This window comes from Aythya fuligula, chromosome 9 (assembly GCF_009819795.1).
Source record: "Aythya fuligula isolate bAytFul2 chromosome 9, bAytFul2.pri, whole genome shotgun sequence".
Taxonomy (NCBI): domain Eukaryota; kingdom Metazoa; phylum Chordata; class Aves; order Anseriformes; family Anatidae; genus Aythya; species Aythya fuligula.
Genome location: NC_045567.1, coordinates 14,105,009 through 14,120,643, shown reverse-complemented (window position 1 = coordinate 14,120,643; position 15,635 = coordinate 14,105,009). Strand labels below are relative to the sequence as shown.

General features: G+C 35.9%; 1 protein-coding gene across 4 annotated transcripts in view; it reads left to right on the top strand.

Annotated features, from left to right (window-relative positions):
- The window catches only part of OPA1 (OPA1 mitochondrial dynamin like GTPase), a 52,586-nt gene extending 37,525 nt beyond the window's left edge, over positions 1-15,061 (top strand). For all 4 annotated transcript variants that reach the window (XM_032192950.1, XM_032192948.1, XM_032192951.1 and 1 more), the window contains 2 exons: positions 12,445-12,536; positions 13,056-15,061. In XM_032192950.1, the coding sequence (XP_032048841.1) occupies positions 12,445-12,509 (65 nt within the window). In that variant the 3' untranslated portion in view covers positions 12,510-12,536; positions 13,056-15,061. The remainder of the gene's footprint in view (positions 1-12,444; positions 12,537-13,055) is intronic.
- The last annotated feature ends 574 nt before the right edge of the window (positions 15,062-15,635 follow it).

The following is a 15,635-nucleotide window of genomic DNA, read 5'->3' as shown; positions in this document are numbered from 1 at the left end:
AACATTAATCTTTTGAAGGAGAATTTCCGCTCATAAAAATGTCAGGACTGCATTATTTTTATTGCATGCTCTAAAGCACTGCTTGTGTCTTCTTTTTTTTTGCTGTTTTGTTCGTAATAGAAACTACAGAATAGCAACTATAATAGAAATATTCTATAGATCAGAGCAAAATTGATGACTTGAATAAATCTAAACTTTCTGCAGATGACTACATAATGTGGCTACTTTTGTTTTTGTTGAACAACCAGTGAAGGGCTTCCCAGAACTATCTGTTTTCAGAATGCCACTCTGCTTGGACTTGCTTCTTTTCTGTAGAAGGCCAAAGCAAGCTTCCTCAGTAGCATGAGCTTTGTACAGTACTTCAATTGCTTTACACCTTTTCCAACACAAGATGGCAATGATTGGCCTTTGTGGGAGTGGGAAGGATTAGCGTGGCAGCAGAGCTGGTGCCAAGCCTTCCTCCCTGGTTACTATTTCTTGTTTATTGATGCATGCACATAGCATACGCAGTGGGCATTTGTTGCTTGGATAATAGCTTTTTTTCCTCTGGGGGAAGATGCCTAGCCTTGTCCCTCTTGTTTTCCACACACTGATATTTTTTGTTTTGTTTTGTTTTTCTTTTATATATGAAGATTACAATTTATAAAGATTGTAAGGGATGATAATTTTTTCTCAGATATATAATTCTCGTTAGCAAATGTATGGCAAGCTTTAGTTTAATAAGCTTTGTTACTAAATAACTGTTAAAATCTGAATACTTTAATCATTTTGGAAAGGAAATAGGATCTTCCAGTATTTTATCCTAAATCTGAGCTACAATTGCAGTAGCATTTAAAACACGCTAGGTGGTGCACGTGTACATTGTATTCTTAAAGCGGATCCTACTTTCAGGCCACCAACAGGAGCTTTGCCATTTACTTCACTGGAGACAAAATACTTTACTGAGACTAAGAAAATATGCACATGATCTATCTTCCCTTATTTCCTTTCCTTTATTCCTTTCAAACAGATAAAATAAAATGCAAAGGTATTGTTTATGGAAAAAAATATTTCTGTACAGGATAATCACACAGAAGGACAGTACACATAAAGCATCTTTCCTAGGCCAGCATGCTATTCATTCAGTGTCATGTTTCCTCACAAGCTAAAAAGCACAGAAAGAAAACACAGAACTTCACTAAATTATATGTAAAACCATGTGCGTTTCCGTGGGGTGAGTCACTGGCAGAAAGTGGGAAGAAGCTTGCAGAATGCCTGTGGAAATTGGATCCAGAAATTACTAGGTATGAATGTGAAGGGGTCAGCCTCTGAGTTCATTTGTCAGTAATATTGACACCTGTACAGGTGTTCTGGGCTAGCTGAGACTTCATTCTGCACAAAAGCCTTTTGAAACTTGTAAGCAGTGAGCCCTCACATGAAGAAATGAGAGTCCTTAGCTTAGGGCAATTTGTTTAAATTCTGTTATACATTTGTAATGTGGAAAATATAACAATTTGTAGAACTTTATTTTTTTTGTAGAGTAGAGCATACAAAAACTAATAAACCAGTGTTGTAGTAAAATACTTTCAAGTTTGACATCTAAAACCATTGCTTAGTAGTTCACACACAAAATCCTTAACATACTACTTCTTGTGTTGAATCCATTACAGTTGAGTGCAAACCTTGCAATTGTGCTGTGCTGCACTCTATTTTGCAAACTGTCTTTGAGCATGAATGATTTAATATCACATACATAATATGCTGTAATTCAGTTAGCTAACAGAAGTTCAGGTTAGTACTTTCAAATTGCTGACTCAGGATCTGGGATTTCTGTGATGTATTTGGCTAAGCTGAGTGGGCTCTGTTATGTCTGTTGTATGCAGCAAACTGATTTAGATCCAAGTGAATCTCCTTTTTTCATTATTCATTTATGTGAAGTTGAGGATAAAGTCTATGAGCAGTACTTTGCAGATAATGACTTGCTCTGTGGTTGTTGCTTTTTTTTTGTTTTTTGTTTTTTGTTTTTTCTCCTTTCATTGCTCTTAGCCACAGAATAAAAATGCTATGTGAAAGTAATCCTATGTTGTGGTCATTACTGTAGCCTAATTAAATTTCAGTCCTTTGAGATGACTGTCAACAGTATTTTGATTTTACCTCTGTCCTATGTGACATTGTTGATTACATATGCTCATGACTTAGCATTGACTTGGCTTTCTAAAGCCTTTGCTCCTCTTTTCTTTGCTGTTATGGGCTTCCCCTTTTTTAAAAGGTTAAAAGTTTCATAGGGGAAAAAGCTCAGCTATAGGAAGAAAGTTCTTCTCTCAAACAGGCATATATCAGATAGTTTCCCCTAGAAACCAAAGGCAGACAAAACAGCTCAAAAGGCAGCTGTTAGTAGTCTTTAAATCAATGTTTAAGGTGCTTGTTGAGAAGCAACATGGTTTTCAGTGTTTACAAGAGAGAGGAATAAAAGGTATAATTTTGAAGATATTTAGTTAGAGCCCAGATGTTATCCCTACTGCACAAGGAATTCTCAAAGAAAGGCATAGAAAAAAGGAAAGCATCCTAGGAAATCCAAATGGAGGAGTTATTTTTTAAGAATCTTCAGAATTACAGTTTTGTGCTCTTGTTTTTTTCCATGATGCCTAACGATTGTTTGAGAAGCTACTGCAGTAAAAATGCATTCACTTCGTAGTTGTGAGGCGTTTCACAGAAAGGCAGCATTTCTTCTTTTGCTCCATTCAGCTGGTCATAGCAGTGTTCCTGAGGAGCGTGTAGTTACAGTCTGATCCTGAGCTGACAAGCTTGCACCAGGAGGTGTTGTGGCCTTCTATTCAAACAAAGTCAGAGTGGCCATTCCTCCCTGGGAATCATCAAACACGTCTTCAGGCTCCTAATAAGCATGTGCGGGGTAGCTGCTGTCTTCACAGTCCCCTACCAGCAGCTCCCACCAGGATGCTAGTATGGCCTGCATCTTTTCAGAGGCTGATTGTCACTTTGAACACGTTCATTTCTGCCCACATCTCAATCAGTCAAATAAAGTGCTTGTGTGGGCCATATATGTCTAATGACTTCAAGATTTACTGGCGGCAGCCCCGTGCAGGTGGCAGTGTGACTCCCGGGCTCCGTGTGAGCTCTGTAGAGGACTTGGAGCTCCATGATGCAGAAAGTCGGGGGCAACACACTTGGAATCAGTCGGTGCATTCGTGTCTTCCAGTTGCCCTCCTTTGAACAAGAGCGAGTCAACAACATGAGACTAAAATACATCCTGTTAATTTAGTAGATTTGCCAACTTGCAGTTACTAGGATGGAATGTAATTAAACTGTTTTTCACATGATTATTGAGTTTAATTCCATGTAAAGAGTTTATGAAATTAACCTAAGTGTGCTTTGGTATGAAAGACCCTGGCTGAATGTTTTATTTTCTTTAAGTTCTGCGGCAGCTGCATGAAACTGATGAATTAGAACCAGAAGAATGTGTAGGATGGTCTCTGTCAAAGTGCAGATAAGGTAGTTCCTGCTTTGTATCATGGCAGAAAGTGCTTTAAAAGCTGCATCTTCTCAGAGAGGGAAGTAATCCTCAAGGGAGAACATCCATCACGTGTAAACCTCCTGTGATGGAGTGATGGTTTACTTAACTTAAGAATCCCAGATGACCAAAGTGCCTCTGCTACAATTCCTTAAAGTTATTGATGAAGAGTTAGGCACTGGTGTCCAGGTTCCGAAACGGATGCTTACAAAGTTCAGCGCATTTGTCACTGACGAAGCGAAGTCTATCACTTAAAGTTGATGTTGAAAAATGATGATAAACTGCTGTATGAGTAATGACGTATTTAATCCCTGTTAATCTAGACCTAGATCCACATTTTTGGTAATCAACGGCCATTCTTTCCTATGCCAAATTTATTTATTTTTTCCTAAAATGCCCTTAATGATGCAAGGATCAAAATATTTAATTGTACACTATTTTCTTTTCAGTACTGGTTGTTTGAGGGTTGCTATTAATCAAGTCTTGAGTAAGTACTTATTGTGTAGAGATTGCTACTTGTGGAAATGCAAAATGTTAAACTGACTGGTATAGGTATTTGCTTAGAACTAGTATGGAACTGTGGAGTGTTCACTTCAGAACCTCAAGAAATCAGTGAAATGGGTGCTATGCATTTTTAATACTGTAATGGATTCTACTTTGCTTCTAATGTAGAACTGTATACAAATCAATTAATATTTTCAGTTAGGAATGATAATAAACTAAGAAAATCGTAGCAGAACAATCTGTTCTTCCTCAGAACATGATGACAAACTTCATTTTTGATGGTCAGAAACTTCATTATTATTGTGATCTAAAAACTTATCACAATCTAATTTTCTGACAGAGTTTCACATAAATATTCCTGATAGCATATTAGATCATTATTTAACTAACTACTGAGTACATTTTACTTTGGGTGGAGAACCAGTGTGTATCAGTTATTTATACTGTTAGTCTCCTTACACTTTCATAGCTCCAAGGGGATGGTAGCCTTTATGTAAGTAATTTACTGTATCATAGCTGTATGTATCTTTTCTGCATCAGTTAGAAAAAAGTAAATTATTTTACAACACTACATAAATCATTGGGTAGTATTTCTGGTTTGCCTTTACCTTACACTTTTTGCCATTTCCACCCAAAATAATGAATAACATCATGTTCTGATACATGCTAGGTTAATTTTCTTGATTTTGAAATGAAAACTGTGTCTGTAAGTCTGATTCAAGAGGTGAGTCTGGTTTATGAGGTTTCCTTGTCATTCTGCTGCTAAGCTCCTTCTAGCTGTCCAGTAGGCAGCAAAACTAGAATTTGTTGAAAGATTGAGTTATTAGAACAGTTTTAATTAAAAATATGTGTTAGAGACAGAGGACTGGAAGGAGCCCAAGTCCTACCTTGCTACTGCAGACATCATGACTCTCATAAACTCGATTATTAATCTTTATTAAGCTGCATTTGTACGTTAAGCTAACTGTAATGGCAGTAAAGAAATGTATACTAGTCTGTGACCTCACATTTTGCAGTGGTAATATTTAGTTTCTTTTCTGTAGACAAGAGGGACTTGTGTAATAACCTGTAGAAACATCTTGTATAAAGTCAGAAGTCTGCGTAGTTGTCACTTCTGCTTCAGGCACGTACCTCTGCTCTATGTTCCTGCCCTGCCAGGGACAGAAAGACTTCGTGCTTACCAGTCTGAAGAGCCCTGGGGACAGCTCCAAGAAATACAGTGAGCTTCTGTTCTGTTTGGCTGAGGAGTAGGGAAATGTGTTGTCGAAGCCATTTCATTAAGCTGCAAAGGTCCCACTTGTGAATCTGGGGCAGCTATAGGTCAAGGCATTGATTGATTGGTAACCTACAGTTTCACCAGCACAATGCACAATTCCCATTTCTGGTGCTAAAAAGCGTTATTAGTAATGCTAAATTAATGTGGCAAAGCTCAATACCTTATAAAAACAGCTGAAGTGTTTTCAGATTAGGTTATCTTCTGCTGCTGCCTGGTTCTCTTTAGTCTGAAATAAAAGTGGTAAATGATAGCTTTGCTCGGATAAAATATGTAGGGGGAATATGATATTAATACTTGCAACAGAAGCAACTTCAGTGATGGCAGGTTTGATTTTTACTTTTATTTTTTCTGTCTAAAATGACAAGATTAAAATTTTATTAGGTTCCTAGAACAGGCTAAATTTACGATCTAATTGATCTTTTCCTGCTTTAGAGGCAGATCCACCTGTAAATAGGGAAAAGAGGAATTTTCACTCTGTATGTATTTGTAAGAAACGGTTTCTCTGTTTTCTCCTGTTAATGCCATGCTGAAGAAAATTTTTCAACCAGGTCAGTTACAGATGAAGTCAGATCTGTGAAAATGAGATTGGAGATCTTAATAGAGGTATTGGAAGATTATGACTAGTGACTTCTCTGGTTCTAGTATTTAAAATAAATATTTCTGAGAGGACGCTGAAATACTGTATTTTGTGATGAAAATATCTCACCTGATTCACTTCAGTAGAGTATGTGTCTGTCCTCATCGTTGTCTTTCTGGGACTGATAACCAGAGTACACTGATTCTAGATGTCATGCGGATTAAAATGCCAGTTGGCTCAGGGTGGCAAAGGGATTTAAGGCGGCAAGTAGAAGGGTTGTAACTAACTCTGAATATAATGGTGGATGTATGTCTGAGAAGGGAAGCCTGATCCATAAATGTATTTACAAAGCTTAGTATCAGAATTGTCCTGTTCCAGAGAGCATACTTTAAAATCAGAATTTATAGAAAGAATTCAATTGATCTGGCTGTAAATTCAACTCTTACCACAGATTGCAGTAGGTATAAGAAACACAGTCATAGTGAATGCAAGCATCAGTTAGCATCTTCATTCAAAGTGCTAGTAACTGAAGGGTATGCTAGCTGTTTTCTGCAAGCTTGCGTTTTAAAGGCTATTTCTAATGATTCAGGGATTGTCTACGTGAACTATTATAAATTCCATTTAAACTTTGCCGAGTTCTGCAGAGCTTTTATTACACTAATGAGCTAATTGTTTAAGAATCATTCACGTGATTCATCCTCCTGTTCAGCCTTTTAAAAAAAAAAAAAAAAAAAAAAAAAAAAAAAAAGTAGATGCTGAAACTCTCTTGACAAACCAATATTTATAACGGTTTGACAGCAGGATGAGGAACAGCGTTTGTCTTTGTAACAGCTTAAAGAAAAGGCCTTTCCAGCACCCAGCCATGCAGTTACAATCTTGACCTCTTTCTTATGCTGGGAACATACATAGAGCAGACAAGCAGCACCTCCCGTGTGTTTTCTTGACCCTTTGACTGTCCATTCACTTCCCATCTGTTTTGCAGCCTTAAAGGAACAGAGGGGGCCCTCTACTTATAAATCTGTCTTTGCAGCTGATAAATGATGTTCTGTCTCTTTAAGGGCAGCCTGGGTGGTTTTGCCTTTTTTTCCCCTCTTAAAATTTTAGCTTTCCTCTTGTCCTTAACCAGAGGGAAATATGGTATGCGATCAAGAGGAAACTGGCAAAAAGTGCAATGGGTGGTTTCAAAGGATTTTCTAAATTTCAGCAGGACATGACCCTGCCCCGATCAGTGAATTACGGGAGCTGTTAGGCTGCGGTGGGGTGAGACAAGAGAAAGCGTGTTGGTGCAGGTCTGGGGACTGTGGGTGGAAAGCCTGCTCCTTCGGATATTACTTGGAGTGCCTTTTAGCACGCTGCCTCTCACTGTTTCGACAAGAGGTCTGGCTTTTGCGTGGCCTTTAGAAAGTTCAGGAATGTGGTGCAAATGGCTGAACTTCAAGGAGATTTTTTTTTTCAGTTCTCCACCTGGATGGTTGTAGGGGGTTGAGTACAAGTATGGGGTCTATGTCTTAGGTAGCCCTAAGCAAAAATTCAGCTGTCAATAGGAAACCATGGAGCAGCATTTCCAGCTTTTAATAGCGTGCTTCTGGGCATCCTGGTGAAATCTGACTACAGACTGGGCTTTTCTTTTTGCTAGAGGAAAGATGAGGCATTCACAGCAATAAATTCAACATTTTTGCCACTGTGGTTAATTAACCGTAACACACAAGTATCACAGCAAGCAGTGACAATGGTTATAGGCAATGAAGGGATGACGAAAGGCAGATTAAAAAAAAAAAAAGAAAAAGAAAAGGCAGAGAAGCAAGGCTAAAACCAAAGTAAAATCCAGAGCAAAAGGAAGAACCATGAGCTAACAGATACAGAAGCAGTGTAAGTGATAGTCAGAAGTAGAAATCACTTTAATGTATAACAGGAGGATTTATAATGAACTATTAACAAATTTTATCATGCCTTTTCTTGCTATTTGCGTCATTGAAATGCAGAATAAAGATACATCTCTGTCCTGAAAGAGTTTTCAATTTTTCTTGATGGTGCAACTGAAAATCAGTGTCATATGGGCAGACTTGTAAACAGGGGAAAGGGAAGCGTTTTGACTTGTCTTACATAACAAAATCCTTGTGCACTTTTCTCCAAGTTGTGGTACAGAGAGCCATGGTTATCTTTAAAATTCTGTGCTAAATCCATTGCTTACTTACATATAAGTATGATTGATTTGAATGCCAATAAATTCATTTATATTTAGAATCATAAGCAAGAGCAATTTTGTGAAGAGTTCACATCTTCTGTAAAACCAATTAACGCAGCTGAAAAATATCTAGAAACCTTTTTTCTTGCTACTTACAGTATTGTTGAAATAAGTAATAAGCTTCACTTTTTCAATTTGTTTAACAATATTCCTAAGATTATTTGGCCTTACTTCAGGAGTTTTGTTTGATAGGTTTGATATTTTAGTTTCACTTTAGCAGTGATTCTTTAGCCTCTGTACTATTAGTTGGTAGATGATCTTAGTTAAAATGGCCTGCAAGCAGCCCTTGTGAGAATGAATATCTGAGGGAGTTTTCTTCTGAACAGCTTATGATGTTAAAAGCAAACTTTATCTGTGGCTGTGGGGTTTTTTTGGTGTGTTCAAAGCGTATCCAAATCCTAATTACAGATCAATTAGTCTGGGTTTGGGCCTTTTAGATCTAGTATCACAGGATTAATGAAAAGAAAATGAGTAGGTAGCAATATCATTTCTTACGGAGATAAGGATATGAATGGAGATAAGGTGCATGAATGAGGATCTCAAGATACCCGAATAAAGAATTTCCTCATTCTGTCAGTGAAGTTTTATGGGATATGGAAGGAGGATTATGGGAATATTCATGACCAGATCAAGAGGCATAATGAGCTGATGTATGAACAGCTTATCTTTTAGGTAAACACAGGGTAAATGGGAAATAGAATAGCCATTCATTGCCCCTAGGCCTGTGAATTTTCCTGTTCTGAAGATGGAGAATAGAGTTCAGTTACATTTACTCTTCGTTGATACCATTTGATTTTTTTTTGTTATCACTGTTACGTATTTGTAACTTCAATCCTGCCTTAAAACTGTCAGACACTGCTCTTTCTAGAAGCTCTAACATTAAGCAATAGTGTGTATTTAAACTTCTGAAATACCATATAATAAGAGTGCAGTACTTCAAAGACTTCTGCGATACTTCAGCATGGCATAACAGTACTGGGCTAGTTTAACATGCTACAGAAATCATTTGCTAGCAAACTGAATGCTTTTAATCCAAGATTTACTTCTACATGGAAAAACACACAACCATAATATATAGGAAGGGCAACGGGTCACTTAGGCTGTCTCATAATTACCTTTTGTATTAAGTAGTAAGTGTTCTTATCTGAAACCCAAGTGATGTTCGGGGTTTGACATGTTACTACGTACTTCTAAATTAAAGCACTTTTTTTGAGGAAGTTTTCAATCAATATTTTGGTGAAGCTGTCAATGATAACCCTGCAAATCTGGGTACACAGATTCTGTATTTCACAGTGAAGAGAACTGCATCCAAAAACTTCCTCAACTAAAGGCAGGTAAAATCTGACTCTTGAACTGCAACAATACGTTTCTGTGGCAAATGCAGTGTCACAAAGTGCTGGGGAACCTACTGGCATCTATCCCAGAACTGCAGCCCCTGCACTTGTACTCTTCAGAAAAGTTCTGCCAAGCATTTACATTTACTGGTTTATTAAGATGTGTGTAGTGTCAGTGTGTAACTCTGCAGTTCCTCTATTTAAAAGGTAAGCTGATTTAACATACTGCTTCTCTATGCTACAGAACGGACTTGTGGGGTAAATCTTACAGGTTGGCTGGTATCTGCTGCTGCAGGAGGCTTTCCTACTGCTAGGAATGCAAGGCATAGCATGAGTAATTGCAGCTATTTGGCAGTCATTGTAACTGTTCTTTCTTAAGAATAGCTAGCGTGTTTTTTCAAAGTATTAAATTACCCCAAGACCTCATAATTATTACAGTTAAGCAATCATTTCAATTCAGTCCAAGTATAAAAACTAATAAAGTTCTCATAATATGGAGGCAATTTTAGTGTGTCTGTTCTCTAAGCAAACACAGCTGATTCAGTACATTCTGGTGGAATAAATATTTGCTACCCTGTTATTTTAATATGCCCTAATCAGAAAATTAGAATAGCTTTTGTTGGCACAAACCTTTTCTTTTTTTAAGGGTGAAATAATAATTACAGACTTTTGCTGATGCTATTAATTTTCAATACTTGAATATTTCATTAGCGAGGAGTTGAGAAGGGAAAATATTTGCATTTAATACTGCTAAATCTGCCTGCTTTCACTGAGCCTAATGGCTTGATCAATAGGAAAAGTATATTCGGGGAAAAATGTACCAATTTATAGTTACTGTATAAATAATATTTGGGGGAAAATGTACCAATTTATAGTTACTGTATAAATATATACATTCACTCCAAAAACAAAGCTATTAAGAGCACAATCTGAAGAGACCTTCTGGGCAGTGAGATTGAATCTCCAGATATCACTGGCAACTGCTGTTCATTTTGGAGAAAGAGATACAGGGTTAACAATTCCCAAAAATGTGTTGACTCTCTCCAAGATAATAAGACACTTTTTTCAAACATTAATTTTGTAAACATACGCAGCATCAATACTAGAAGCTGTGCTAAGCAGCTGCCTAATATATGCCAAAGTATTGTTTTTGTTACACGAGAGGTTTATATACTGACACACCAAAAAGATCAAACTGCATTTTTCTGACTTAAAGATAGCAAACAAACACTTCAGACTTAGTGAGAAGTAGTGATTTTGTGATTTTTTTTTATTTTTTTTTCCATTGGCAGCATTCAAAAGTTCTTTCTGCTGAACTGGTTCACAACTTTTTCTGCTAAAAATAAAAATAAAAAATCGGCTACTGCTGTTCTGTAACTTCCAAAAATACAGCTTTCACCCCTTAAACTGACTGTAATCTTAATTTAATATCAAAGTACATTAAAAAATGAAGGCAGCTGAAACTAGAGAAAGTTCTTTGGTGTTTTCTTTAGGACCCAGAGCGTGATTCATGCTCCCTGTGCCTCTGTGTTGGTAGATAAGCACTACTGGGGAAGGGGACACTGAAGTGTTGAAAGTATAAGTGATTTGCCTTTCATCACCTAAAAATTGCATGATAAAGATGTAAGTTAGAGATTTCTTCATTCCCATACAGGCTATTTTACATATTTTATTAAATGCTAACTAAAATCCTGTACTTCTGCTAGAACAGGACTACATGATTTTGTTGAGTTTGGGCATCAGTACTGCTCTAAAATTGTTTTTATAATTATCTGTGGGATTGGCAATTTATTACTAGATGAACTTCTATTTCCCTTGGCTACATTCTTATATTCCTGTTTGAGGTCCTACTTCTTTCTCCCATAATGCTTATGTATCCCCATTTAAGGATAATAAGTGTACTTTTCATTCTGTTTTGCTGTTATTTCAGCTCAGCAAAGCAAGTTTATAACATATGGTATTGGCAAAGAGAAGAAAACATTAATAGAAGATAGATTAAAAAAAAAAATAAAAGAAAACAAAAATCAAACCTTGTATTTCATGCAACATACAGGTTTAATCCAACAGTATTTTGTATCTTGGGATGTGGAGGAAAGGGGAAAGACGGGACATTTTTTACATGTATATTCCCATTGGACTTAGTTTTGTCTGTCCCCGCTCATTTTTCTGAAGTGTGCTTTTTTTCATGGCTATAATCGCACACAGAAGGAGCTTCAATGAGGATGTGGTGAGAGAGAAGGAGGAAATCTTGCAGGCTTTAGATTCCAGCTAGGTTCTAAACCTTGCTTCATAAGCTGTTTAATAAATCAAATAGGCTATATGATGACAAGCATTGTGTGGAATTCAGAAAAGAGTGGAAAAATGCCTAAAATCCTGTATTTTTCCCAATGTTACCTTTTTATTCATAGTAGCTGCTTGCAGTGATGTTCTAGTCTTGTGTTTTCTTGGTTTGGTTTTGTTTTTAAGAAATAAGCTCCCATCTTTAGCGTTTGTATAAAATAAGGTTCTGCCCACATCCATCTGGTTACTACTGATATGCAAGGAAATGAAGTGTAAACATTAAACATTTTTAATGTTGTATATGCCCTTTTGTATAGGGGTATTGAATGCTGTTGTTTGGTGGTTCCCTGAAATTCTGCCTGCTGAAAGGTCACTTGTTTTTAACTCTTTTTAGAATGATTTGTGTTGTTTGTGACACTTGTGGATAATAAGGATATTTGATTAAAAGAGAGGTGGGTTAGTGGACATTAGTTAAAGGGTAACAATTCCCTACAGGTACCAGGTGTACGGTAGTTCTGCTGTGCATGACATAATGAAAGTTTCAGATTTTTGAAATACAGCAATATGGGATTTCTTTGTTAAATTATGGAATTATTAGCATGATAATCATTAAATGTATTTGTAGAAGTTCTTTGTTCAAAGGGATCAGTTTCATTTCTTCTGATGTGGAAGAATGTAAGTAGCTGGATATTTAAATGACAATCTTTTTTATTTCTTCAGAAAAAGTTCGGGAAATTCAGGAAAAACTTGAAGCTTTCATAGAAGCCCTCCATCAAGAAAAATAGATTTTAGACGAACAATCGTTCAGACAGGTAATCACGTTTAGATCATGAAAGAATTATTATAATTTCTCATTGCTCAATATAAAGCAATTATTCATGTCTCTTAGATACACGTTTTCATAAAGACATTGTGAAAATTCATTTTATTTTATTCCATTGCACGGCCACTGCTGCTTCCTGCTTCTAATCTGCAAAACTATAGTTTCAGCTTTTACACTACAAGTGAAAGTGAAACTTTATAGAAATACAATTAATGGCTAGATATTGTGAAACACTTGAAGCCATTTGATTACTCTTGGTTTGTTGTTTTTGTCCATATTAAGAGGACGAGTCTGTAACTAGCTGGAATGAAAATTAAGGAAGCAATTTTCTTTTCTGTAAAGCATTTTGAAATCTTTTCTCTATAGGCACTGTATATATAGCAAGCAAAAATAATATACATTCAGGTCACTTACAAACATTATTCTTCAGTATTAATTGTCAGAAACAGAAGCCTATGTTCTGTGATATATTTGCATGCATTTTAAAATAATGTCCTTTCTGTTTCAGAAGCAACTTTACACAAGAATGCAGCCTTTTCCAGGATACATTGCACAAAGAAGACTGAATAAATATGGCTTTTGTGTCCCATTATGTTTCCTATCTTTTGGGGAGCATCCTGAAATGTTGGAGGAGAAAGAAAATAATGTCTTATGGGATTGAGAAGTTCAATTAAAACCTACCTGCTTTTTTAATTTTTGAAGCTAAATGTATACAGCAGAAGAATATGACTTGTGTCTCAGTGAGATAGCCTGAGAGCTTGCTGAAGTTGTACATTTAAGGTGTTTTTTTTTCCTGATAGGAAAAAAGGCTTTTGTTTTTGGCATCTGTCTTGTACAGTGGAGCTGGATCAGATTGATAAAGTGATTTTATCTGTTGGTTTTTTGCCTGCAAACGATCCTGAAAGTTTGACATAAAGTTTAGTATTTGTATGTACATTAAACCACCCTTCCAAGTTATGCCACTTCTATTTGTTAAGCTGTGTGTTGAAACCGTCTCTGATCACTCTGGTACAGAATTTAAAGCATGGCATTGAGATCTTGAGAGGAAGTTGTGGATTTTGTTAAAATCCTAAACTCCTGAGAGATGTCATCCAAGGAATTCTTCTAGTGCTTTCAAGTGAAAGTACTGACTGCTATTCACTGACACCTTAAAAGGTTTGGCTCAGGAAATAATGTCAACAGCTGTTCCTTTCACCGATTCTTTCCTAATACATGTTGTTACTCTGAATCATAGCCGATTACATTTCATTTATGGTATTGCACAGACTTTGATTTCCTTTTTAACTCCTCTCTTCCCCATAGGTACAAAGTAAATTGATTACATGGAAAATGTAGAAAAATACTCTGTACAATTCCAACTTGTCCAACCTCCTTAACTCAAAAAGCAAAAATATAATTAATTTCCTTTTTGTAATAGCTACTGTAAGACCAAAGTCACTTCTATATTGAATTTAAACAAAAGGTCCTTCCATACCCACTTGGTTTCTATCATTCAATACAGTAAAATAATCAGTAAATATAGTATTTTTTTTACTGTTTTAGTTTTGCCATAGAAATGTCACTTCTGACAAATTTAAGCATGATTTAGGCTCTGTCTCATAGGTGCCTGGTGATTAATCACCACAGTATTTTTCTGCCCACACTTTGCAACAAATGATCTGGACACACTTCTGATTGCTTCTGTGAAAGAAGATATCAGGCTTATTAGGCTTACAACAATTTGTTTTGCAGTTGTCTGATTATGGAGGTTGAAAAAATTGACATAGCTTTATTTCCTTCTCTTGAAAAGGCTATTGATTTTGAACTTTTGGCAATTAAAAGAGAGGATTCCAAACATTTTATGATGGATACTTTTTCTGTTTGGTCTCACTGAAAAACGGAGAACTTTGGTAAAATTTTCCCTAAACATTCGGAAAATAAAGTATTTAGTCCCTTGTACAAAAAGTTAATATAGAGCTATTCATAAAATGTTGAAAAGTTAAATATTTTGAGGAGATCTAACTATGTTTGGGGACTTTTTGTTTGTTTTTGTTTAAAACTGCTTTCTGAAAATTAGTTTTTAAGGATTGAAACAATGAAGAAAAAGCTTGTATCATCATCATTTTCTGACAATAACTTTAGAAATGTATGTTTGGACAATTGTGAAGACAGAAGAGAGATTCCATAGGCTGTATAGCAAGCGAAATAAGTCTGTACTTGTGTTAAATTCCTCTTTGTATTAAAAAAAAAAAAAGAAAACAACACAACAACAACAAAAGTTTTGCATTACTTCAAGAGATCACTGTTTAAAACTTCTGTGTAATGTAAATGTTGCGAAATTTTGCATCCAGTGGTCCAGCCTTCATCTCTTTCAGTGTGATGTTCCTATAGTTTTAGTTCTGACTTCTCTGTGCTGCTCATCTAAGACTTAGCATGATGTATTCCATGAAAAATAGGTATTTATTGAATAAAAATGTAACCGAAGGAAAAATAAAATGTGGGTTTTGAACACAGTGCTATTGCACCTAACAAGAAGTCACTTTGGCCTTCTTTTTCTTTTTTGTTAAACTGTGAAAATATATGCTGGAAGTTAAACATAGTTAATGGGAAAACGGGTTTGAGAAATACAGACTACTTAGTTTACCAACCCATGCATGAATTCAGGAATTATATCTGCTTTTTTTTCAGATGAAGAAGAATACTACAAAATCAATTGCAAAAATACTGTAAAAGTCTGATGTGGAAGGTGCTGTGAATTTGCTCCACAAAGCTTAAATTGCAGACATGCATATCAGGAGCAGTAAATAATTATAAGTCTGTAGTAATTTGATTTCATGATTAGAATTCAATTTACCAGAAGTGATCTTGGCAAATAAGGAGGAGGTAATTTAATGCTGTTTTTATAGGACTTTACCATAACTTTTTACTTCCTCTAACCTTAATATAAGTTATGCTTAAATCTAGTAAGTTAGCACCAATTAACAAAGTTTAAAATAGAGTTGTTAAGCACTATTAATGCTTTTAAACATTAAAATTACTTTAAAATTACTTTAACATTACTCTTTTTAAGGATTATCTTAATAAATAGTTAGCTGTGATCATGTTAAGC